The sequence below is a fragment of the Triturus cristatus genome, chromosome 2_2 (assembly GCF_964204655.1).
Source record: "Triturus cristatus chromosome 2_2, aTriCri1.1, whole genome shotgun sequence".
Lineage (NCBI taxonomy): Eukaryota > Metazoa > Chordata > Amphibia > Caudata > Salamandridae > Triturus > Triturus cristatus.
The window spans coordinates 1,003,773,135-1,003,799,135 of record NC_140582.1 but is presented as its reverse complement, the minus strand read 5'-3'; the positions used below and the strand labels follow the sequence as shown (position 1 = coordinate 1,003,799,135).

Here is a 26,001-nt window from a genome sequence, read left to right as displayed (position 1 = left end):
AAAAAGACTCGTAGTTCGGTACTTCAAGTTCCGTGAGGTAATGAGCACGGGTTATAGGAATTGTCATCGGTGAGCTACAGAAAGGAAAGACTCGTAGTACTGTGTAAAAAAAATGTGGTAAATAATGGAAGTAAATGAGAAGGTGTCACGGTGGGTGTGTGAGCCAAAAAACGATTGTGGTGTTAGTGAATGGCGCCGTGTGTTAAAGATGGACGTGTTGAAGAAGGAATAAGTATAGAGAACGGCGAGCTGGTTTGTTTCAGTTATCGTGCTAATAATTAGCATAAATGTAACATTATGCATCAAACAATCATGGAAATGGCAAATCAAACTGTAAGAATAAAATTATATCAATGCACATGAGATAAAACATACAATAGATGACAAAGCATGAGTTGTTTACGCTAAACCAATAATGCTGTGAATATTGAAAATGTGTTAGAGATCAAGTGTTTAAAGTACAGGTACGAGAGGATGTAATCTATTCTGTTGTAATGACAATGACTCATTACAAAAAGCAGCCAAGGTCGTAACGTTCATTTAGTCCCTTTGGGCTAATGGAATCCATTTTGTTGATCCAGTACACTTCTCATTGTAACATAAATTGAGTGTTGTTGCGTCCTTTTAAGATTGGTACCTGTTCAAAAATTAAAAAACGTAGTTGACTGATATTGTGTTGGAAAAGTTGAAAATGATTAGCAATGGGAGATTTAGCTTGTCGGGTGCGAATGTTACTTTTGTGTTCATTGAGTCTCGTATGGATTTTTCGCTCTGTTTTTCCCACGTAAACCAAGCTACATGGACACTTTAGCAAGTAAATCACGTTCTGACTATTGCAAGTGGCTGTTACTTTGAGTTTGATGGTATTTCCTTTATGGGGATGTTGCATGGTGTTGCCTTTTAAGATTGAATTACAGTTCCCGCAATTGTAGCATGGTGTTGTTCCTTTAAAGATTACATCTTTTTGGTTGATAGGAGAGGTTAAAATTTGTTTAAAATTTCTTGATCTTTGGTATGCGAATCTTGGAGGTGTATCAAAGATGTGTCTGAAGTCAGCTTCAGTGCCAAGCATCCGCCAAGATCTTAGGATGTTTTTTTTAACCTGATAACTTTGGGTCGAAAATTTGGATACAAACACACTTCTGGATTCAGTCTGATGTACTGGTTTTTGTTTTAATAATGTCTGACGTGTGAGTTTGTCCGCTTCCAGAGTGGCATTCTCCAAGATTTGTGTGGGATATTTACATTGTTTGAATTTCTCAGTGCAAGTCATACTGCTTTCTTCATATAACTCATTGGGGCTGGACATTCTTCTGAGTCTTAATAGTTGAGAGTAGGGTAAATGTTTCTTGAGGGAAGGTTGATGGAAATTGTGGAAGTGTAATAAGTTGTTGCGGTCCGTTGGTTTAGTGTATATCTGCGTGATAAGACTGCCATTGTTATGGCACACGGTGTTAGTTTTCCGCGATAGTTGGCATTATGTTAAATTGCGTTAGCCTAGGTTGGCAATGATTATCGCCCGTTCTTGAGAATATCCCCCTTTGATTTTGGGCAAATCACTGAATCTCTCCCTGGTCAAAAATTAATGTTTCCTCTGTAATGGAGTTTGCGCTATACATACACATCAAGGCTACTTAGAGAATAAATCACATTGCATGACATTGATGAAACACATTGCAGACTAGTTGTGTTAGTTCATTTTCTTAAAGTAAGTTGGTGTTTGGTGTTTTGGACTCTGCTGAGTGTGACTTTGATTGGATTGTGTCTTGAAAACTACTGCAATGAAATCAAAACTGAAATGGTTTCAGCACGCACGTTGAGTGCCTGCAAAGCATTCACCTCTTTGTTAATGTACAACTGATGAGTAAACATAGCAGTCAAGTAGTGGAGGCACAAGGGGAAATCAGTGACTAGCAGTAGCGGTCCGTGGAGGGAGTTCGGTGGGGCAGTGAGGTGGGGCGGGGGAGGGGCAGGGTGGGGAAATGTAAACACCGGAATATGAATGGAGGTAAGTACACATTTAAATAAATAAAACGAATTTCGTTGCGCGCGCTGCATCGCATTTTACTCAAAAAGGCATGCTGCGTAGCTATGAACAAATAACATTATTTTTTTCTGTGTTGAAAAGAAACTATGGTTAAGAGTGGACACCGAGGAAGGCGCGGAGGGAGGGAGGAAGGCGCGGAGGGAGGGAGCAGAATGGGGCAATGAAGAGAACGAGAGAGGACATGGCGCAACATCTGGTGCGCCCCCTTTGAAGCTGGGGAGCCGGGTTTGAGTCTTATGGAAGGCTGTAATACAACTGATGCTCATGTAAACTGTTCCTAATGTAAAGTGCCCTGACACTTTAGGAGGAGTTCGCACTATACAAACACATGAACATTAGAGTGGAGTGCAGGGACAAAAGTTAAACAAAGATTTCAAAAAGAAGGAGGAGCTACCCAATAATATGTGGTGCCAAACATGCTTGAGCACCAAGAAAAACATAATGCCATAAAAGGTGGAGGAAAACTTCAATGGGGGTACCTGGTCCAAGCTCCACTGATAAGAAAACACACAAAGAGAAAGGCAAACAAAGCGGGAAATAGCATCCTGCAACCAACAGAAATCAAGGCAAACAGATTGACAAGCATATAAACAAATGGAAAGTAAGGGCGGGTTGTAATCCCCTTTTAAGATTTTGTATTTAATACTTCACAAACTCATGGTAAACGCTGTGCAGGTGATGAAACCTTTAAACGGACAATAAGCTTGTATGCACAGATGCATCATTGTAGGTTTTCATTTCCTCCTACTTGATTTGAGTTTTGGTTCTGTGCTGAAAAATGGGTATTCACTGTCAATGAAAGACAGGTTTTTGATTGACTACACAAAATGTTTCTATCACGTATTATTAAAGGTGCGAAAAATCTAAATACCACCAGCAAATTTGTGAAAAATTGACAAAGTTCTCACCTTAACCATGCTGCGATACTTGTTACCTTTTCAAAACATTAGTTGCAGCAGAAATCCCCGCATAGGTCTTTCACTCTAAAACGAAACCTATTTTTGTGGGTTTGTGTAACTGATTTTTTTTAGGTCTGGTGTTAGCCAAGACCTTTTAAGTTCACTAAAATGATATGTAATTTAAACTTGCCTAAAGGGGATTTTAACCACCTCTCTTCAATAATTGGTCTGTTCCTGTGTCATTCACATTTTGCTTTCGCCCACAACTGCATACACCATAGGGTTATGGGTCAGCCTACTTCAATCCCTGCCTAGCTTCCCTTTTAGTGACTACATTTAGCACTTTCGAGAGGGGGACCTTCACACTCACGGTAGTTCCTTTCATTGCCAGTATTTTTGTTTTTACATTATTATTACTTTACTGTTGCCTTTGTTTGTAGAGCCTAAGGTAATAGCAGGATGGCTTCTACCAGATGAAAGTTCAGGGCACATTCAAGCTTTACCAGTTCCTGTCTTCTGCCAATACCGTAGTAAATAAATTTTGTAGTGGCCTATCTGACTACTGCTTTTTCACACCATACCAGCAGCTCAAATGAACTCTGAATATAAGCTCATGAAGCTTCTCTATCTTTGCAACCCCAACCGTCATTCACTCTATCTGTCATTTCTTTCTTTCTTTCTTTCTTCTTTTCTTTCTTTCTTTCTTTCTTTCTTTCTTTCTTTCTTTCTTTCTTTCTTTCTTTCTTTCTTTCTTTCTTTCTTTCTTTCTTTCTTTCTTCCTTCCTTCTTTGTTTACTTTTCTTAGATTTCTTTCCTTCTTTCTTGCCTTCCTCTACCCTTCTTTCTTTTCTTTCTTTCTTTCCACATTTCCTTCTTTTCTGCTTCTTTTCTTTCTTTCTTTCTCTCTTTTCCAATTTTCATTTCTTGTCTTTCTCTTTCTTTTTCTTTTCCTTTCTTGCATTCTTTTTCTTTCCTTTTTTTCCTTTCTTGCCTTCCTCTTTCTTTCCGTTCTTGCCTTCCTCTTTCCTTCCTTCCTCTTTTTTTCATTCCTTCCCACATTCTTTCCCAAAAGCAAGAGGCAGGCAGCTAATGACAGCCAGAATGGCTTTTTTAAATCTGTGCTAAACAAGACCTTTTGATTTTACTAGCATTATGTGTATAACATAGTTACTTATCAGGATTTTCAGTCAGACTTCATCCAGTAGTCTGTGGCTAGTCTTCCAACCACTCCAGCATGCATCAAAGAGCAATGTGGGAGCTCACTTCCACCATTGGCAGAATTCACTGTGAGTTATGGCTTGCTTCCCTTTCACAATCAGCACATCAACACACAAAGTAGTTCCCTACAGTCCCAGTGAATACTATGGTAATGTGTACAAAATGTTTGCCTTTAACCAATGTTTTTGCTTAGAGGGATGATGTCACAGCTGCTTTCCGAACAGCAACAAAAGGTTTGTGAAAAACATGATAAAGCAAAACAAGAACTGCCAAAAGGCTGGCGGCCAATGGCAGTCATGTTGGCGTTGCCAGTGCTTGTTTAACTTTGACAACGACTTGGAGTTGGTGAAGTTGGAGACCTTTTCAAGGAAACTTCAGAACGTTTGCAAAAGCACATTCCTAATGACCTATAGGAACTTTATGAAAGCATGAAACAGAAGGAAACGTGCTTGCCAAACGTAAAGTTAAGTTTGACTTCCTTTTTGCATGTAGTGGAATATTCTGCAGCTTTTAAACGACAAACATGTAGAATGTGGTAAGGAATATTCTTGATTACATAATATAAATTATTCTTTTGGTATCATTAAACGAAACAAAGGTACATATTTAGCTGAGTAAATCTGTTTACAAATACGTGACCTCGACATTCTTCAAAAACAGGTGAAACTGTGATCTTGTATCTCATGACAGGAAGATTCCAAACATACCCATGTAGGGTTTAGTGCCGGCCATGGAGGAAGCTCTTTCTGGTCCTTTCACGACAGTAGCTATGTTGAAATCGGTTATATGAACGTGACCTAAAAATGTAAACAGTAAATTAATTAAAGCAATTTGTTGTTTAAAAAGGTAAGCATTGCAAAATGATATTGTTCCAGCCTTTCATGCATCTTCAGTGTTCACATACAATATAAATGTATATTTTTATGAACAATTTGTCTTGTGAAATACAAGGTCTAAATCATGGAAGTACATTTTTAGATCAAGCCTATCAGGCTGCACAAGCCATCTGGTTTGTGAAAGACGCATTGCCCACTTGCCAAAACATACAGGGGCTGCCAGCCCACTCATTGCTTACCATTGGTTGGCTCTATTGTCACTATTATTTGCTTGCATTATATTGTATGGCTGTTGGAAATCTGGACCTGTTTGCAATGTACTCTCACTTTATGCCCATTTGAGACCCCTAGAGGCTGGTATTGTGACTCTGAGAGTGCCCTGGGCTCTGCTAGGCAGGCCTAGGACCAGTGCTAAGGGGAAAACACACTTAGAATACAGGGAAAACAGCTACATACACTAGGGTACACTATGGGTTAGGGCACCCCTATGATTCGCATGACCTCCCCTATAATGCCCTAGTACATAATAGGGCAGGGGGATTGAAATCGCCTTTAAGTCCCTAGTATATAATAGGCATGGCAGTTTGAAGGCCAACAGCCCTATCTGCACTTGCATGTGTGCGCTGCTGGGGCCTAAGGTCAGTTTAAAAACAGCTCTATGTTGCAGGACCACTTTTAAAATGTAAATTGTGCCCAAACTCTACTTTGGTGGTTGGGACACTTAAAAAGTAATACACTTCAATATTTAGGCATGTTAAGTACCCTCAAGGTCTCCCCTAGGTGTCCCAGGGGTGGAAAGTCAGGTACTTACAAGGAAAAATAGGTTTTATATGCCCTGGGGCTAGTGAAATCGCACATTTTACTTCCCTTGTAGTAAAGTGCTTTCCAAAATTGACTTTTGTGCTAGAAGCTACGGATTGAAGAAAATATCATTCAAGGACTTAGGATAATGGTATTGATAAATCTAACAATATGCTGTTGTTGACTTTATCCTGAAATGTACAGAAAATAAATTAGAAGACTTTCTTGACTGGAAGGCACAATTCAGCCTACCAGTGATCTGTCCTGATTGGTCATAGTTAAGTGGATTAGCCAGGCTCCTTTAATGAAGTGATAAGTGGTTCCTGGGGTGAAGAGCCATTCTGGAATGAGAGGGTTCTGCTGCAAAGAAATGCCAGAGCAAGGGGGAGGGGTCATAAACTATGTGCTTTATAGGCTCAGGGGACAGGCAGAGAAAGCAAGGTCCATCTATGCCCACCCCTTCTGAACCCATCCAGATGGAGGCTTAAGGAAGGAATGTGCAGATGCAAGGAGGGGGAGACTAAGGAGATGAGTAATCCTGGAGGTTGGTTTAGCCAGCTCTTGTCTCTCTGCTAAGACATGAATATTGAATTTCGGAGAAATAAGGCTTTCCGGGAGACCATTGTGCCACACTTTGGAGGAAAAGGTAAAGCTCTGGGGTGTTGCCCTGCACCTCATTGGACAGGGGTGCCCTCCTGTTTGATCCAAGAGAACAGTGAATAAGTATCCGAGAGGGGCAGTGCTTCTCAGAGCTGCTGCTTGAAATCACAGAAGAAGGGCCCATGCTTGAAGTTGATTTGCACCAACAAGGCCCTGCACTCTGACTTATTGTGCCTGCTGTACAATCTGGAACTACAACCCTGTGGACCTATCCTGCTTCAAAAGAACTAAAGAGTGGACTCACTGCAGGCTACAGGTTAGCAGAGATCACCTGGAACATCACCACCACAAATCCCCACCCTGGAGCGACTCTAGTGGATATGTAAGGGTTTTGTCCAAGTGTATTCTAGGAATTGAAGTCCAAAGGTTTCAAGGACCATTTTGGAGCTTTCAGACCCTTGAAATTAGTTTTGGACACTTTGGGACCCTCAAAGGAGCTTCAGGAAGAAGTTTCAGAAGTTTGAATAAGATGAGAGCAACTTTGAAAAAAAGCTCCATAAGTGGACCGACTCAACCTGGCCAGCCAAACCGGCGACCCTCAACTGCAAGCCAGCCTGCCCTCTAGGTCTGTCCTGCTGAAAACTCAAGATGTCAACATGATGAACCCTCACCGAATCAGGCCTGGTGAAGCATCAAGGGACCCCAGGAGAAAAAGCTCTGTAAAAGTTTCTAAGTCTAAAGGTAGAAGAGGTGACCGTGACCAACCGTGAGAGTCAATCCGCCCCCTTCAACCGTGAGTTGGCCTGGATCCTTGCTTCATCCCGCTGGAAAGCTCTGGAGGTCTGACTTCCATAAGCTTGACTGGGAGCTCATCAAAAGGCAAGCCAGCGAACCCCTGACCGAATCCGAACTGGTGGAAAGCTTCAAGGGACCTCAGAGGAAAAAGCTCCAGAAAGGTTTCTAAGTCAGAAATTAAAAACTTTAACCAAAGGGTAGCTGCACAGGGCTCTATCGTGCTCAGCCTGAAACTTAGGCGCCATAGGTTTCTATGTGTTATATAGTGCTAAATCTTTAAAATGTCATATCTCAGGTACCCTACATTGGATATTTTTCATTTTGGTGTAATTTTAAAGATAAAAACATCTCCTATTTGTATACATTAGTGATGGATTTTTATTGTGTGTTGCATCTTAATTATTTACTGAATTGGTGTTTTTAAATGCTTTACACACCTGTCTCTAAAGTTAAGCTTGCCTGCTACCAGACAAACTATCAAGGGCTGTGCACAGGAATAATTGTTTGAGACCACATCTGTTCCCTAGAGAGTTAGTGCCCTTATTGCCATTCGTAGATGCATATTTACCACTACTAATAATCCATTTTCCCTCAAGGGCTTTCTTTTCAGCCTGTCCATCTTGTATTTGCCCCTCCCATGGAGAATAGCCTCTTTGCCGTCTTTTTCATTGGCTAGTGTCTATGCTCCCTCAGCTGGCTTTTAGAGAATTACTCTTTTCTTTTTGTTTAAAGACTCAATGTGAGTGCATGTGTTTTCCAGCTGTCTTCTACATGTGTGTGTCTTCCCCTTCTAACTTGCTCTGTCTCACTCTGATGCCAATCTGCCCCACCCGCACTTGTACTGCTCTCTCCCTCTCCTATTACTTTACCTCACCTGCTGTGTTGCTTCGCCACTACAACACTACAAGCTCTCACAACCCACTCATATACATTCTTTTAAAAGCCTTTTCGCAGTGCATTCTAAATGAAATGGCTTTGCACTACTATAAAAAATAATAATTTTCCATCTCAGATCGGTATGTAAAAAAAAGGGTCCTTTTTAGGTACACTAACACATGTTGACCACGAGTGCACACCTACAAAATGATGCAGCAGTCTTTTTTTAGCCATGCTGCACAACAGCAGCAATGTTGTACAGCATGGTAAAAAACATTGTCTTATAGGCTAGGCCTATTGGTTTTGTTTATTGTTTAGAACCTGACTTTGAAATCCAATTTGCATACTAAAGTAGAACCATTTCTTATAAAATATTATTGCAAGACATCGAAGATATACTTACTGATAGGATGGTACATCTACCTTTTAGGGCATTTCATCAGGCATGAGTAGTGAAATCTTTGTTATATTTATTGCCAAATATATTATCATTTATATAGCATATTGCTGCTACTAGTATGACCTAAAAACACTTTGATCTTACTCTGTCAGACATGCTGGTACATGCATATAATGGATTTGGGTTGATGTGACCTCTATGTGGTGTAAAGGTTGTTGTTTGTGTAACAGCTGTATAGGTGTTCTGGTTGGCATAAAACAGCAGTTATGATAAAGTTTTGCAGATGGAGGACTATAAGAAGGCAGCTTTGGATGGAGATAAAGAAAACCATTTTGGGAAGAATAAGGGAGAGCAGAGCAGATGTTGTTTGCCACAAAAAGAACATGAAGCGAGTCCAGGGATTCTCCTTTCTTAAAATCAGCTCAACGTAAGAAATGTCAAGATGATCATCTGGTAAAGCATCTAAAAATATATTTATATTTATTGTTGAATGTTAGACCTGTTTTCCTTATGGAGATCTTCCCCCAAACCTTTTGCCTTCCTCCTCTATTTTTACTGGCCTCGTTTCTACTGGCCTAATGACTCTGAGCACTTTACCACTGATAACATGTGCTAAAGTGCTTGTGCTCTCTCCCCTAAATATGGCAATATTGGCTTAGCCCCAATTGTCATTTTATTATAAGTCCCTAGTTAAGTGGTACTACATGTACCCAGGGCCTGTAATGTAAATGCCACTGGTGGGCCTACAGCACTTGTAGTGCCACCCACTTAAGTAGCCCTTTAAACACGTCTCAGGCCCGCCATTGCAGAGCCTGTGTGTGCAGTTGTAAACTGCCATTGTGACCTGGCAAAATGAACCTTTTATCCCTAAAGCAATGCATATCTCTCCAATAGAATAACACTGGAGATCGCATATTACATTTTCTAAGCATAATTTCCAACTGGGAAGAGATATACAGTTCGTGTTTGGTGTCTCTGAAATCAAAATTTAAAATCTAATTCTGAAAATTCCACTTTTAGAAATTTAGCATTTTACTGCCTTGTCCATTTAGTACCTGTAACCTGTCTCTAGTCACAAGACTGGGTGTAGCTGACAGCTGGGCTTTGTTAATTCCTCCTAGACAGCCACACATAATAGGGAGTTTAGGTGTGCCTGGATGTGCCATTGCTGGCAAGATGAGAGGGAGGAGCTGGGCACAAACCCACTTACACCTGAATAGGTTATGTCCTGCCTCCACACAAAGATCTGCATACCCCCTGTATTTAGTATGGAGTCAAGGCAGGGGAGGAAAGATGCCTGGGGATTTCAAAAGAAAACCTCTAGAAACTTCTCACCCACTTCAAAGGTGCAACTGGGTATACATACTGGACCTCAGACAACACCACTTCAGTACACATCTAGAACTGTGGATACTCTGCCAGGAAGAAGAACTACTGTGCTGCTTACTGCCACTCTGCTGGACTCCTGCTTTGACATGCTGGCCTGCTGCCCACTGCCCTTTTGCCTGCTAGAGAAGGACTGGACCTGCATCTCTTTAAACCAGAACCCAGAGTGACTCAAATGGCTGGTTGGCTGGCCTTCTTGATCTGAAGCCTCACTGACATAACAGGTTTCAAACAACCTTGCCTCTGCACCTGGACCCTGCCAAATGGAGCCACCCTAGTCCTGGACTCTTAGAAGTAGGCTTAAGGTGTTTAGCCATCCTGGATCAAGAGGTGCCGACACATCTCCTTTACTGCGTGTCGCAACCCCGAGCAGAACTGAAGAATTTCCTCTGCTGCATGGATTGAACCAATTGCAAAGACTTGCATAGCCAAAGTAGCCTGCATTGCCTTCAGAACCGCCACTGTATATCCTCTGCACAGGCCCTCACATCTCTCGTCAACAGCAGCCTCGAAAATGATGATGGACTCCGCTTCACAGCCTCGCAGCTCCACGGAACTGATGCATCACCACAACTTTACGATGTATCCCCAACTCTGGACTTTACATTGTAAGCCCTCGTCGACAAGATCCTCAACGTCAATGCAAACAGGTCCTCCCACGGCAGCCTTGCCATATCTCGAAACTAAATCATCGCTTTAGCTGCGTGACGCATCTAGGACGCAGATCCACGCAATTCTCCGCAAATCAGGATTTAAGGTACTCTGTTCAGCGGGCCTAACTGGGTCCAGACCAGATTACCACTGTAGGCACTCTATGCCTTTTGGTGTTATTTTCTCTAAAAAATTTCAAATACAATTTCTCCAGTTCAACTAATTGGATTTTTGTAATTTGGGTCTTATTTTATTTATTTAAAATCACTTTCTTTTTCTAATCCTGTTGTGAGTTCCTTTTGTGGTGTGTTTTCAGTGGTTTACTGTTTGAAGAGCTGGACAAATACTTTACACATTGCCTCTGAGTTCATCCTGAAAGTTCTGTTCCAAGCTAACTGAGGGTTCAACACAGGTTAATTTGGAGTTTGCTTGTGACTCAACTCTGAGAAGAATTGTGGTAGCTGCTTGAGAAGGGTTTCACCTCCCCCCAACCACTAACCCAATTTCTCACATTGCACATCATAGGACATGTGCCTTAGTGCAAACAATAAAGTGCAAGATAGTAGTGTAGGACAGACACACCGCTCCACATCCCAATGTGAGCTTCCTCAAAGTCACATAGCTGCTTTATTCAGCCCTTAATGTAGTCAAATGGTTCAAAACAAATCCGGAGCTTTCACTTAATTGACAAAGTGAATAATAGAATGATTTGGCCAATAACTAGCTTGTTATCCATTAAAATAAATACAATTTCATGTGTTAGAAAGTAATAACAGAACATTAGTAGGGTAAGATAAACTGATGGACACTACAAAAAGACTAAAAGGCTCATCTCACTAACTCATTCATTCAGCTAAAATCGAGAATTTAATGCAGACAGCTCATTATGCACATCATGAATGCTATCCTGTGAATTAATTACAAAATACTTATTATTTGTACATACTACTTGGTGTGGCCTATTTACAAATTACATGATGAACAAAGAATGAAACTATTATGAAGTATTACTCACATGAAAACTAGTATATATAATTATTTTTATAAAATAATGCAAACCTATTGGACTTGACACTTTCTGCAGGGTTTTCCAACAACTTTTTGCCTTATCCCTCCTGGTTTCAAAACCCGTTTTTGTTGGCTTTGGGACTCTGTGCACTCTACCACTGCTAACCAGTGCTAAAGTGCTTGTGCTCTCTCCTTTAAGCATGGTTACATTGGTTTCCACCCAATTGATATATTTATTCTACTTCTAAGTCCCTAGTAAAGTATCATTATATGTACCCAGGACCTTTTAAATAAATTATACTAGTGGGCCTGTCTTAAACCTGGCATCCTTGGTGTGGTTTTCCCTGACCTTTTGCCTCTACCTCCTATGTTTTTGATTCTGTGCTGGATTTCATTTTTGTTGGCTTAGATGCATTGGGCACTTTGTCAAAGTGCAAGTGCTCCCTGTGTAAATTGTTATTGTGATTGGTTCTCCCTGATTGGCATATTTGTTTTCCTAGTAGGTCCCTAGTAAAGTGCACTGAGTGGGCCAGGGCTGGTCAAATCAAATGTTACTAGTGGGCTTGCAGCACTGATTGTGCCACCCACATGAGTAGCCCTCAAAAGAGGTCTCAGGCCTGGAGTGCCGGTGCGCAGTTTGTTAACTGCCATGTGGACCTGGCAAGTGCACCCACTACCCTTCCCTTCCCTTTCCTTGCACATAAGACACCCCTACGGTACCCAAGGTACCCCCATGTGCAGGGTTCAGTGTATGTGAAAGGTAGGACATGTACTGGTGTGTGGTGTGTGTAACATGTCCTGATAGTGAAATACTGCCAATTTCGTTTTTCACTATTGAAAGGCTATAATTCCCATAGGACAGAATTAGGAATGCTTTGAGACATTTTACAAGCATATCTTCCCATAGAAGTAAGATAGAAAATTGGAGTCTGGTATCCCTGAACTCAGAATTTAATTAACACATATTTTAGTCAAGATGGTTTTTAAATTATGTGTCTGACAATAGCACTTTTAGAAAGTGGCTATTTTCTTGTTCAACATTTCTGTGTGCCTCTGCCTAGTTATGGATTGACTGTCTGGTTTCAGTGTGACAGAGCAGAGGATGTGCATTTCCTGTAGACAGCCTCTGGGGGGGTTGAGGTGTGCCTGGCCCTTCCTGGATGACCAACCCCTGAGCTGAATAGTCCCTGACTGCATATAGAGTGGTGGGAGGAAATTTACCCTGCACCTGAATGGGCCTGTCTCACTTTTACAATGCAGACTTCACCTCCTGTGGTCATGTTGCACCAGTGAAGGCAGAACTGGTTTGAACTGGGCTCAGAGCCCATTGTGCAAAGAAAACAAAGACATTTTGGTGTATAAATATTAGGCCTAAAACACCAGAACTTTAAATCATTCCTGGAATTCAAGAGGAACCTTTGCCAAGGAGAAGAGCTGGAGAGACTGAGGAGAAGGACTGCCCTTGCTGTGTGTCTGGTGTTGGCCTGCAGTTGCTGGTTCTGCCAAGGAAAGGAGAAGGACTTTGCTGTGTGTTGTATCCCCTGCTATAAGGAGATCTCTAAGAGCCTGAAGTGTGCTGGCCTCATGTTCTGAAGTCTCAGGGACACAAAGACTTCACCCCCAGCTCCCCTGCACTCTACTGCTGTGAGTTCTGACTTACCAAGAGATGACTGGGCTAGTTCTGGGCCTCTGGAGGTTGTTGCTGCTGTTTGGGAGCTAGAAGCAAGAAGAAACTCAAACAACTACAGAAATCGACGCATCAAGGGATCGCAGCTGAAGAGGACCGACACATCGCTGCTCGACGCCGCTGCATCAATTGCCGCCGCATCCCGGCTTTCCATGCATCGTACCTGTGTGGCAAGTTCTTCGACGCATCACCCGCTGACCAGAACCGTCACGAAGAATAAACGCATCACTCCCCATACAGACCAGATTCGACGCAACTGACGGTGCGTACAGCAGGACTGTTGCATGGCCTCCCCAAGGTCACAGGAGTGTTGCATCTCTTTGTTTACCAACGCTGCGGCTGTTTGACTTGTGAACTTTGACGCATCTACAGGTACTTTGGTGAAAAGTTACGCATCCATAGTTTTCTATGGTACAAGTTCTTGAAGCCTTTTGAAAATCATATTTTTAACTGTATATGTTGGATTTTTGTTGTTTTGATCTTGTTTAGTTTAGATAAAGGTATTTTATTTTTCTAAACTGGTGTGGTGTTCATTTGTGGTGTTTTCGCAGTGTTACTGTGAGTGTTGGTACAAATACTGTACACATTGCCTTCGGGATAAGCCTGTCTGCCCGTGCCAAGCTACCAAGGGGGAGAGCAGGGGTTATCTAAAGTGTATATCCCCCTTACCCTGACTAGAAGCAAGGGTCCTTATTTGGACAAAGGTACCTACCTCTGCCAACTAGAGACCCCCATTTCTAACACCCTGCAACACTCATTATGCCAACCAAGTAAGTAGCCCTTAACACATATCGCAAGCCTGCCATTGCAGCCTGAATGTGCAGTTGTAAACTGCCATTTTGACCTATAAAAATAAAACATTTGTCAGGCCTACACCTTCCTGTTTAATACATATAAGTCATCCCTAGGATAGGCCCTACACAGCGAATATGGCAGGGTGCAGTGTATTTAAAAAGTGTGACATGTACTTTTAATGTTTACATGTCCTGGTAGTTAAAAAACCCTAAATTTGATTTTTACTACTGCACGCCTACGTCTCCCATAGGATAACTTTAAGTTACCATATTACATTTAATAACTGATAACTTCAAATTGAGAGCAGGAGGGAAGTTCAAGTTTGGTGTCTAAAGAATTGTAATTTAAAACGTGCTTTAACGGTAAAGTCAGATTTTAGGTCATCATTTTGAAAATGCTATTTTTAGAAAGATGAGGGGTGTTACCATGAAACTTGTCCCAGGATGCTTGTTTCCGGTCCAGGAAAGAACTAGCTTGGCAGTTCGAGCTGGACTGTTCCCATGAGGCACAGGATCAAGACTGATTTTCATATTGCTGGGTATGAACTGGGGTAGCGAAGTGAGCTGAAGAACGTTGATGGATTCAACCCAGATCTGTAACTGTAGGTGAGTGTCTGAAAAGTTTCAGCGCTCCGTCCATCATCTTCTTGTGTTTGCTTTGTTTGCCCTGAGTTGGCAGGGTATGCCCAGACGTGGGTCCCTGGCACACTTTGCCACTGGATTCAAGCTAGCCTGGCTGATGAGGAGTGTTACCCCAAAACCGGACCCAGGATGCTTGTTTCCGACCCAGGGAAGACCTTAGCTTGGCAGTTTGGGCTGGACTGTTCCCATGAGGGAGAGGGTGAAGACTGAAATACATATGGCTGGGTCTGAACTGGGGTGGCGAAGTGAGCTAAAGAACGTTGATGGATTCAACCCAGATCTGTGACTGGGGATGAGTGTCTGAAAAGTTTCAGCGCTCTGTCCATCATCTCCTTGTGTTTGCATTTTTAGAAAGATGGCATCTTCTTTTCCCAAACATTTGGGCCCTGCAGCCTGTATCCTGGGTCACGTGACTAGGTGTAGCCGGCAGCTGGTCTTTGTGCATTGCTCCTAATCAGTAAGACAAAGGAGGAATAAGTGTTGAAAGGATGGGCCATCTCCGACTTGTTCGGGGGTGAAGTTTTCACCTACCTCACTCCATATTCCCAAAGAGTTTTGTGCATGAGCACAATCACAAAGGGTTTTATGAGACTTTTGTGCCCCCTGAAAAGCTGGTGCCCGGGCAGGGAGGAAGGAAATTCCAGAACCTTCTCCCACTTGAAAGCTGGCACCAGGCATAAATATTGGACCCTCACACCCAATGCTTGAGTACACATCTGGATCTATGGAAGACTCAGAAGAAAGACTGCTGCACTGTTCTGCTTCAAGGAGGACTGCAACTCTGCTCCCTTACTGCCTTGCTGCTTGAGCGAGAATGACTGGACCTACATCTTGAACCCAGGACCTTGAGAGTGACCTCAAGGGCTAGCTGGGTGACTTCCTGACCAGGGACAGAAAAGGCTCCAACCACCTTGAACCCTGAATCAGGACTCTGCCCGCTATATGTCGTGTCCCCCCCAAGTAGTGCCACTGCCACAGCAGTCCTGTACCTTTGTAAGTAGCCCTAAGGTGCTCTGCCCACCCAACTGTGCTCCTGGCAGAGCAGACATAGTGCAAAGCATCACCTTGCAGCTCCGCATCAGAACCACTGCTGCTTTGCAGATTCAGAGCCTTGCGGCTCCTTGAAACTGCCACTGTGCAGTGCATTCCTGACACAGGACCTCACACTACAGCCCACATCGCCTCGGAACTTTATTTTGTTAAGTGAGCCTAAGCTGTTCCTTGTATCCATCCGGTGCGCCATTGCGGTTGGCCTGAACTTGTCATTTTGTACTGGTCCAGCGCGACCAGATAACCACAATTGGTGCTTTGTGATTTTAAGCGCCACTTTTACCTAAATCTTTAGAATTGCATATCTCCTGCTCTACCAATAGCATTTCTGTTGTCGTGCTGTCACATAATTGATTACATTTTACTCTATTTTTCTAATTTAATGTGGGACTGTTCTTGTGTTGTATTTTCACTTTAGTGTTGTTTGTGTGCTGCATAAATAAATTACACATTACCGCTAATTTAAACATGACTGCTTTTGTGTCAGTGGGTTAAGCACAAGTTAATTTGAAGTTTCTTGTGTTTCCCCCAGACAAGAATTGTCGTTCTTGCTGGAGTAAGGTTTCACTCCCCTCATCCAGGAACCCAAATTCCCCTTCCTTATCCAAATGTAGCCCATTTTATTTTAGTATCGCTACCCATCCTATAATTTCTATGCAAAATGTCTCAGCATAAGGGCCTCGTTACCTCTTCTTGGATATTTCAAATTTTTACAAATTATAACAAATTACAGATAAGAATAATCACCATTATGTCTTTCATGGAAGTGTGCAGCTAATGAATATCAATAATTGTTTCTCCTTATGGTGCCAATGTGTTCAATGACCCAATACCTTAGTTAGCATACTGTTCTATCCACATATCCACAGTGATATTATAACACATGGCAACAAGTACAGTCTTGTAATTGATGAAAGGTCTAATGTCAAATTGCTGGCTGTTTCCATTTCTAATTGTTTTCTTCTATTTTTAGCAACGTTATCAACATTTAAATCTCTACAACAGTAAAACCAAATGTCATAAACATGTTCCCTTAAATGATATGTTGATAAACACACTTAAAGTAGCATGATCTTTAGCATTCTAAGCTCAGGCATATGATCTCTTGCACTATGTGGTCAGATGGTTATTGGTGTGGAGTCTGAACATATGCTACATTTTACAGATTTCGCAAATTTCATTACTTTGGTTAGTATATCAGATCAGAAAATACATGTTCCTATGTTCTGTTTAATTATTATAAGAATCCTTTTTATTCGTATCAATTAAAAGATTCTCTTAATTCCTAACATCAACCTTAATTCTTACAATTACTGTCTCCCTATGAGAGTAACTTCAACTTTTGAATCTTACAGCCATTTCCGCAGTTATTTGTACATACTTTTTAATTTAAGTACAGCTTCTCCTGGCTTGTTTAAATATACTTTAGGGATTGGTCTTAATAATGGTTTGTGGATGACAACTCCATAACAAGAGGACAGAACTTGTAGCAGTTTAGCTGTATAGAAATGTGCGTTCAGTGAATTATTGCATATGCTGATGTATGTGTTGAGGTAATTTATATGAGCTATTGGGATAGTAAACCTGAACACCCAGAGGTTTTATTTTACAGAATTTCCTTATATTCCTTTAATCATTTTCTGGTGAATCTCAAAATTAAAAATAAGTAATCCATCCAAATCAGATCCAAATGTACTCATTCTAATCGTATTCATCTAAGTGTTGGTCACAGACATATGCCTTATCAAAGTGGCTCATTATAAAATAAGCATATGATGCTTCTAAATACTGTGCTGGTGCTGGTTGTGTATGTGTGTGAATATGAAAACGTGAAGCTATGTGCATGTGCAGATGCTATGTATCACAGACAGGGAAGTGCTCAGATTATGGCACTGCAAGAAATGAGCATGACTAATGGCAAAGGGGAATGCATCTGGGCACCTCTGGAGACCTTCTAAACCAGAAACCCAGAGGCAGGGTCCACAAGGGGATTGACTCTCAGGGAGGGAAGAGAGAAGTTAAATATATTGGGAAGGGGATACACTCTCCCTACTTCAATCAAAAAAAGACAAATGACTATCCCCTGCCTTAAGTAGAGGTTTGCCTCTCAAAAATGCTCTTCTAATATCGAAAAAATAAATAATTATGTTTTTCTTTTGTTAGACCCTCACCTGCTTTATTACTGGCATGCGTCATCCTGGGGTCTCATCCTGGTCCCTAAAAACCAGGATGGACTCAACCGTATTTCAGGGTGCACTTTGAATATTTTGACAGACAGGGAGCCTAAGAAGATAAAAATATTTCAAACCAACCTTAGCTTCCCTTTCTTAACAGTTGTTTGGGTATAGTTGAAGATAATTCTAAAGTGGAGGTAAGGATATTATGGCACTGTTACCCTAACAACTATTCAAAAGGTATTTTTGAGTATGCAAAGGCTCTCAGCGTATTTGCCTGTGCTATTTTCAAAGCGCAAAATGCATCATTGCATCCATTTTTGGATGCTAGGGTGCATTTTGAGCTGTGAAAAGAGCACCAAATGCCCATTCTGCCCCATTGCAGAATTCCATGGAATCTGGCAGAATTTTTACATAATTCCATGTGATTCCGCTGAGTCAAACTCTGCCGATTCCACCCACTTTGAACTCCGACCATAAAAACATGTAGAAATTGGCTAATCTCTCCTTAGTGTCTTTAAATCTCATATACAGCCATAGTATATAGTGTTGAAACTGTACCCTAGGCATGGAAAGTTAAATTTCACCTGTGGACTGCAGCACTTATTGTGCCATCTATTAGTATGACCAGGAAAACATGGCTCCTCCTTAAAAAAAACCTTTTTGACAGGGAAAAGCCTCCCTCTCAGATATTAGTAAGTCAACTCTATAGAGGCATTGCAACCCAAAAGGTAGGATGCATGGTATTTAAATGGGGGGAATGTAGAAAATGTATTTTTGCAAGTCCCTATAGTGACAAGGCCCTAAACGCTATTTTCACTGTAACAGGCCGAGCTGTCCTATGTAGAAAATCAGAGTATAGATTAAAATACTAACACTATATCTTGGGAATTGGACCAGGTAGAAAATTAATGAAACAACTATTTTAATGGTAAAGTCCAATTTGTTATAAATATTAAGAGAAAGTTACTTCAAAAGTTATCTTTTCTCTGCCTGAAGGTCCTGGAGGCTACTTTGCATTACCCCCCAAGCATCTACCTGGCCTGAATGATGAATGAATGAAGTATGACATTCCTTCCAGTAGGTACACAGTAGGTCACTGTGTTTTACCGGTTGATCTGAATGGGCAGTGAGGATGTCTTTGAGTTCAGCAAAAGGATGGTTACCTCTCATCCTTTTGGCATCACAATGACAAATCCTGCATCACAGGTCTGTTTGAGCCACATGTAACACTTTGGTGCACTTATAAGTGAGCAATCAGGGTGCCAGGAAATTCATGTGTACCCCCGTTTAGTGCTAATGTACCCTGTTTTTGTCATAACAAACATTTGCTTCCTGGTTTTTTGAGGTCCAAGATCTGCTTCAAACTAGAGTGTGGAGAAAGTGTTGGATGTACACTGGTGGTTTCCATAGTCTACTCCCATACACCCCCCAGCCGTCAAAGTCCAAATTTAATATGGTTGTAGACTTGACCCATCTTGGCATTGACTTTACACATGGCAATTTCGGACTGATTGCAGTAGAGCACACAAAACCTACTGAAAAATTGGGTAGGGTAGTCCCCAGGATTGTTTGGACCATTGGATAGAGAGAGCCCTTTAGTCAAACCAACCCATTATCAGTTGCAGGCATAAATGTGGAACTCCAGTGCACCTACTCGGATCAAATTCTGGGCCTGCAGAAGAACATAATAGGACTTGACCTGCTGCCTGTCACCTGAGATGAGTCCTGAAGGGTTGGACCTGCTCCCTCTTGAATCCAGGACAAATAAGTGGACTCAAAGAGTTGCTGGCTGACCTTTCTTGTGTCAATAGTGACAAAAGAAACTGCAAGATGCCTTTTCCTAAAAATTCCCAGCTGACCTGTGTCAACTGTAGCTTTGACTAGGCTCTGCTAATGGCCTCCCAATATTGGATTTTGTTATTGTAGCTTCATTTGACTGTTTTGTGTTTTCAACATTTTAACTAATTTGGTACTTCTAAATGTCTTACACATTTTTGTTAATTTAAGCCTGTCACTCTGTGCCGTAGCTATCAGGGGTAGAGCTCAGGTTTAAATTACAGCAAACTTTCGACTTGACCTAACAGGATAGTGACTTTATTACCTATGGTGGGCACCTATCCATCCCAACTAATAAACTACTTTCTTGTACTCATAAAAATCTTTTTTTGGGGGGGGTTTTATTGCTCTTTGTTCTTTAATTTGTTGTTTCTTAGTACTGCTAAGATGATGAATAAAGCATTGGCAAAGGCCCTTAGAACCAGAGAGGAGGCACATCAGGAATACTAGGGATCAGGGTCTCTCAGGAAGAGAGTTCAAATATGAGCCAGGTATGGAGGCTACAATCTCCACAACCAACAACATGGAATTAGATACCCTACCAGGGGAAATGGGGGTGACCAAGACTCACCTTGCAGAAGAAAAAGCATCCGCCTGCTTACCGTCTGGCTGAGATGGCGCTGGACAAAATGAGGGGGGAAATTTGACTCTACCATGAAGCAGTTTGACATGTAAGCCAAATGATCTGGAAAAACACCCCCCTGCAGCAGCAAAGTGACATCAATGTCAGTGGAGTTTCAAGCATGGTTAACATAACATTCCATATTCCTAACAATGGGAGGCTAGATACAGTAATGATGGGGTCATGATTATAAGATGTAATGCTTTAGAGCTTAGATGTAAATTTCAGCAGAGAGAGAAACATCATGGGGGTGTTAATATGTTGATATGGAGGTTGTCAATAGAGATCACTAAGTTTATTTTATCTTTGGAGCCTGAGCAGCATTAACTATAAATATATGAAGTATATTAGGAAGTGTAGGGATTGTATTCAGTAACTTCACCTGATTGCCCTGTGAAGCACTTATGGATAAAGAACTGGCAGGCTGTATAAAAGATGAAGATGTTGAGCTACTTGAAGTATTTTAGTATGGTATGAAACAGAGTGTATCTTGTCAGATGTTTTTCAGAGTAATACCAAAAATTGATGACTACCAAGCTCATTATCTACAGAAATCTTGCAAAAGTAGTTGACTTTTAAATCCGCACTGGAGTATCAAAGAAAGTCTCTTAGCTGCCATGTTTTCAGATTGCTTATGTGTGACATTTCTATGGTTTCAGTCCACTTATGGATGCCATTCAACTGCCAAGTAAAACAAACAACAAAGTGCAAGGAAAGAGGTCAATATCAGAAATTACACTCTTTTGAGCAAAGAGAAGCTCTAAAGATTTTATAAAATGATGGCAAAACCCCTGACACTAAACTACAGATTCATTTTAAGATGACCATGCAGGGCAGCCTCTCTTAATCTGTGTGTGATACAATTATAAAACAATGTCATGCATTTTTACTGTGTTCTCAGTTGTGGGCTGGGACCTCGTAGAACTATAATACAGAAATTACCAGGACCAAGCAGGACCAAATTCTGTTTCTTTCTGGTTACATAAAAAACATCTGCAGTAATTGCATCAACCAATTGAGGTTAAATAATACAAAAGAGTGTTTTCCCATATTTTCTCCTGCTTTCTGGGCTGCATTGGTTGCTCGAGTTGAGAGAGCTAAAGTCCATTTATTGCCTTATGACCACTGCAGTTTCATATTGCATCAGATATTTATTTGAATCCGGTCTTTAGTGCAGGGCATGTCAGCAGCACCATTTTTTATAGGATACTGACAGCTTGGCTTTTACAGCTTCATGATGCTGGAAATTGCGACATCGTTCATAGCAAATTATTATTACGCACAATTCATTGTCTCGTTATGGATGGAACACGTAATTTGCAAACCCTCGCCATTTGTGTGTCTCACTGTCTGAAATATAAAGGAAGGAAAATATGCTTCACAGCCTCAGTCCGGTGATAACTAACGGGAATTGTGTCCTGGTACGAGTAAAGCACATGCCTGCAGTGATCAGAGTACACTTCAGACAGACTGAGAAAGTTCTTGACTCACCTAGGCTCTCTGTCCACAAGGGCTTGTGGGAGTGTGTCTGCCAGACTGAATGCTTAGCTAGCTGGCCATGTGCGTCTAACCCAAGTTTTTTGGCCAGGCTGCCAGGTAAGCAACAGAAGAATCCATGATCCAGACTGGACCAAGCACTTGCTGTTTGTTTATTGGGATTCCACTAGTGCTGAGTGTTGGGCATTGCTGTCTATGGAATCAGTTACACACATAGCCCCCGCACTAGGCCCGCTTCCAAACTGTCCATGCATAACATGTCTTGCATACATTTTCAATAAAGTTTACACTAAACGTGTGTCTTTGTTCTTTATGGGAAAACTTGGCCGCAGTTTCCATTTTCAACATTTATGATATACTTGCATCTTGTTTTTCCATAAATCACAGTACCCTATTATAGGTTGATATTGCCCTGGCATATTAAGCAATTAACAGGGTCATAAAGTATATGCTTGACAGGGCAGAAATCACCAATGACAGGTCATAAATCAATTTTGGCGCGCTCATAAATCATGTGTGTGAGAGGTCTTAAATCACCAACGGATGACAGGCCATAAATCATTTCTGATATATAACAATCAAGTTCTGTTATTTGCTTGTCATATTTATGACACCTTTTTGATTTTTGAGGCAATCGTACATGCCGCTTACAGGGTCATAAAGTTTATTATTTGTTTATATATCTGCTTGCGTGGTTGGGAAGCCTCTTACTGTTGGTAGGCCCCAACTTGCAACCTATTCTGTCCATTTTGTGCCCTGATGCCAGGTGAATCTGGACTGTGAGTGCCATGCTCCGCTTGCTCCCCCCATCGGCCTACTGACCCTGCCGTAAGGCATCTCCAGGTAAGTGGCCTTCTCTCTGACCCACTACCCTGCAGGCTGTTGAGTCCTTTCCAGTGCTTAGTTTTGAGCCGTGGGCCACTGCTGCTAGTTGGGCCTGGGCCCAAGATTATGCGTTCTTTTGTAGGTACGCCCATTTGATGAAGCATTCCACTGCCCTGGCTGTGGCCCCTGGGTCCCCCAGTGACCAGAGTCCCCCACCTGCACCAGGGTGCTCATTTTTTTTTTACATACCATCTTGTTGTACTTGGCGTGATTGCATGCTCCATTAGAGCTAACAAGTCTGCTCAGACAGCTCCCATAGCATTTCTGAGAAAGGGGCCATATTCTGCTCTGTCTCTGGTGCTAGCCATCTGAAATTGCTCATTTGAGAAAAGACAGCGTATCTGCCAGTGAGTTCCCTATCCCAAGAATGTGCCTCACTTTCATATCGAGGTTTCCATCTAGCTGTAATTTTACTGTGTGCCTTATAAGCCTTAATGTGTCTGGACATCTTGCTGTACCGTTATTGCTTGCCTGCACCTCTCCTTAATTGTCTGACCATAGTGTAAGTTTCATGTACCTCAGCCTGCATTTCATCAACCTCAATATGTCTGGGCACCTTGCTATACCATTATTAATGTCTTGTACTACCCCATGGTTCTCTGACCATAGTATCAGTTCAATGTCCCTCAAACTGTCCTTCCAAATGGTCAAGGACACTACTGTGGGAAAACAATCAAGAAAAGTGATGTTGTTGGTGGTGCCCAAATCCTGCCATAGCCCTCTGAATCCCCCCTTTACTAATATTGCCCCAATTCCTTGACCGTCAGCCACGTCTGTTAATATCTGTTTTGTTGTCTTCCATCCTTCTCTCCCTATGAGGAGACCATTAAAGACCTTCACTCCTGCCCCCAGCCTAGTGTGGTGGTGCTCTTCTCTTAGGCCTGCTGTTAGCCGTGTAAGGCACCTGGCAAAGATTCACCCTGCTGGGATGCCTCTTACACCAAAATTGAGCTTGCTGATCAGCCTTTGGAGCTAGCGAAGTGTCATTTTCTCCCTACTGCACATTCCCCTTATCTCTTCTCTAATCTCAGTTACCTTGTCCTCCGGCAACCTGGATGTCCCTGCCACTGAGTCTAGCTCTAGTGCAAGGAATACAATCCTTGTTGCTGGCCCAACTGTTTTCTCTGATGGTAGGGTCACTCCCTGGTGTTCTAGGATATTAGGGTGGTGGATGAGCCTTAACTGGCCCAAATGGTTTTTGATTACCACCCCTTGGCATGAGATCCCCAGCCCTTTGAGAAGTGTGTGTGCTAAGGGGCCCTCCTTTTTGATCTTTGCCACAATATGTCTGGGTGTTCCTGGACAGATTTAAGGTTTCTTCGCCTTTCTCATGAGGGTGAAATCCTCAAATGGAATTTCCAAACCCTCTTCAAAGCCCTCTACCAGTAGGGCAGCGTCTTTCTTGTTGTTATACCTGTTGGCTAGCCTCCTGAGCTGGGGGGTGTTGATAAGAGGTCTGCCTAGCTTATCACCTCCCCTTCCTGATTGTTTCCCCCAGCCCTCCTGCCCGGTAGTGCTTCTTCTTCTTCTTCTTCTTCTCTTTCTTATCACTGTGCTTTTAGTTGTGCCTGTATCCTGCTGCTAGACCCCCCAAAGCCTGAGTATGTGAGCTTAAATTTGCATGACGCACCCTATGCACATTCATCAGGGTCGCACTTCCAATAGATTGCTGCAGCCCCCTGTTGACTGACGCTTCCCAGCTGCTGTGACCTTTGGAATTGAAAAATGACTTGTGCTTCCCCTTGAAGGGCTACTCCGAAAGGGCTGCTTGCCTTGACCTCCTTCGCCACCAACATCTTGTGGATAAACCCTGACACATCTTCCTCATTCAACTCTATTTCGTGGTAGGTCTGCATTTTCAGTCTAAAACCCTTATCATAATCCAATATGCCTCCCCCGGTAATTGTCTATGTGCCTCATGAATGTTGGCCTCGAACAGCTAAAGGTCTGCTGCACAGTGTGGAAACATTTCCATAATAATGCATGCCATTATTCAGAATGCATCGAGCCAGTTTTTTAAGTGCCTTTCTTTTCTCACCCTTTCCTCTCACTCCTGTCTTCATCTTTCTTGTTACATATTATCAGGGTTAACCCTTCTAACTGTATTTCTATCAGCGAAAAAGATGTAAATGAACTCTCTCCTCCAGAGCCTTTACTTTATTGATATGGCAAAGAGGCTTGCTAGCCCCATCACTCTTGTGATCATAGATGGCTGCCCTGGGGAGGGCCATGCGTACGCCTCATGGGCTTGACCCACAAGAGCTGGGTTGGTTGCTCTTTCTGCGTTGCCCCAGGCTGAATGCCATCCTGCGCTGCCCCAGGCTGCCATGAGAGATGCTAATCCCCTGCTGTTAGCCTATAATGGGGTTAACCATTTGAGTGCCTTGACCTGATGTCTTCCCTTGATGGGTTGGGTGTGGCCCAAGCCTGTGTGTCCTGGGCCCATCAGGTGCCATGAGAGCCCAGACGGCCCTCCCTCCTGTGCCAATGTAGTTGTTATGTCCTGCCCTTGCGCCGTACCTCTGCCATAGAACAACAAGGGTGCAAATTAATTTAAACACAATTGCACTGAAAAAATGCTCTCCACCTGTCGCCTTGCTGTTGGCATCTCTGCTGGATGCTGCCGTCACCAGGAAGGATGTAGGCTGACAAGTCCATACACCCAGGATCTTCCCTCCCCTCAGCTCTCTTTGGTGCCTTCGTCACAGTTCTCTGGCGCTTCCTAGCTCTTTGCACTTTAACCAACTTGTGTTAGCATCTTCAGTGTCTCCCAGGGTGTCAGATACTCATCCATTCTGTTGGCTGCTTGATCACTCACCAACTAACTCGCCCGGAAGGGGCCACAGCCAATCTTTTCTATACTTCTTTGGTGCCGCACGTATCCGCTGTAGAAACTCCTCCATCTCGCTTGGCTGACCTCCTGCACTCTGATCCTCCATGCCTCTACCTTGCATTGCTGAGCTGGTCACATCACCTTGTTTGGAGGGGGAGAAAAATCCTGCGTTGGTTTTTATTAAGGTTGGTTATTTTGCAGCCTTGAGTGTCTCTGGCTACAAGCTGGGTGCATCCACTGTGCATCTGTTTTTTTCACCAAATATCAACTCCAATGTTTCATTGTTAAAAAGATTTCAAACAGCTTGAATGGCCCCAGGACCATCTTGAACAATCCACTGTCCTATACAGGTGATGAAAAATCATATTGCCCTCTAGAGATCAGGCAGGGCTCGACACAATGCTCAGCTGCAACAGTTCCTCCTGACAGATGATTCACATGTGTTTGGCATCCTGCCTCAA

At 42.4% G+C, this 26,001-nt stretch overlaps 1 protein-coding gene across 1 annotated transcript in view; it reads right to left on the bottom strand.

Moving 5' to 3' along the window:
- STK32B (serine/threonine kinase 32B) overlaps nt 1-26,001 on the bottom strand; it is a 1,850,878-nt gene that overhangs the window by 814,341 nt on the left and 1,010,536 nt on the right. Inside the window, exon 6 of the mRNA XM_085642433.1 lies at nt 4,872-4,961. Within this exon, the coding sequence (XP_085498559.1) occupies nt 4,872-4,961 (90 nt within the window). The remainder of the gene's footprint in view (nt 1-4,871; nt 4,962-26,001) is intronic.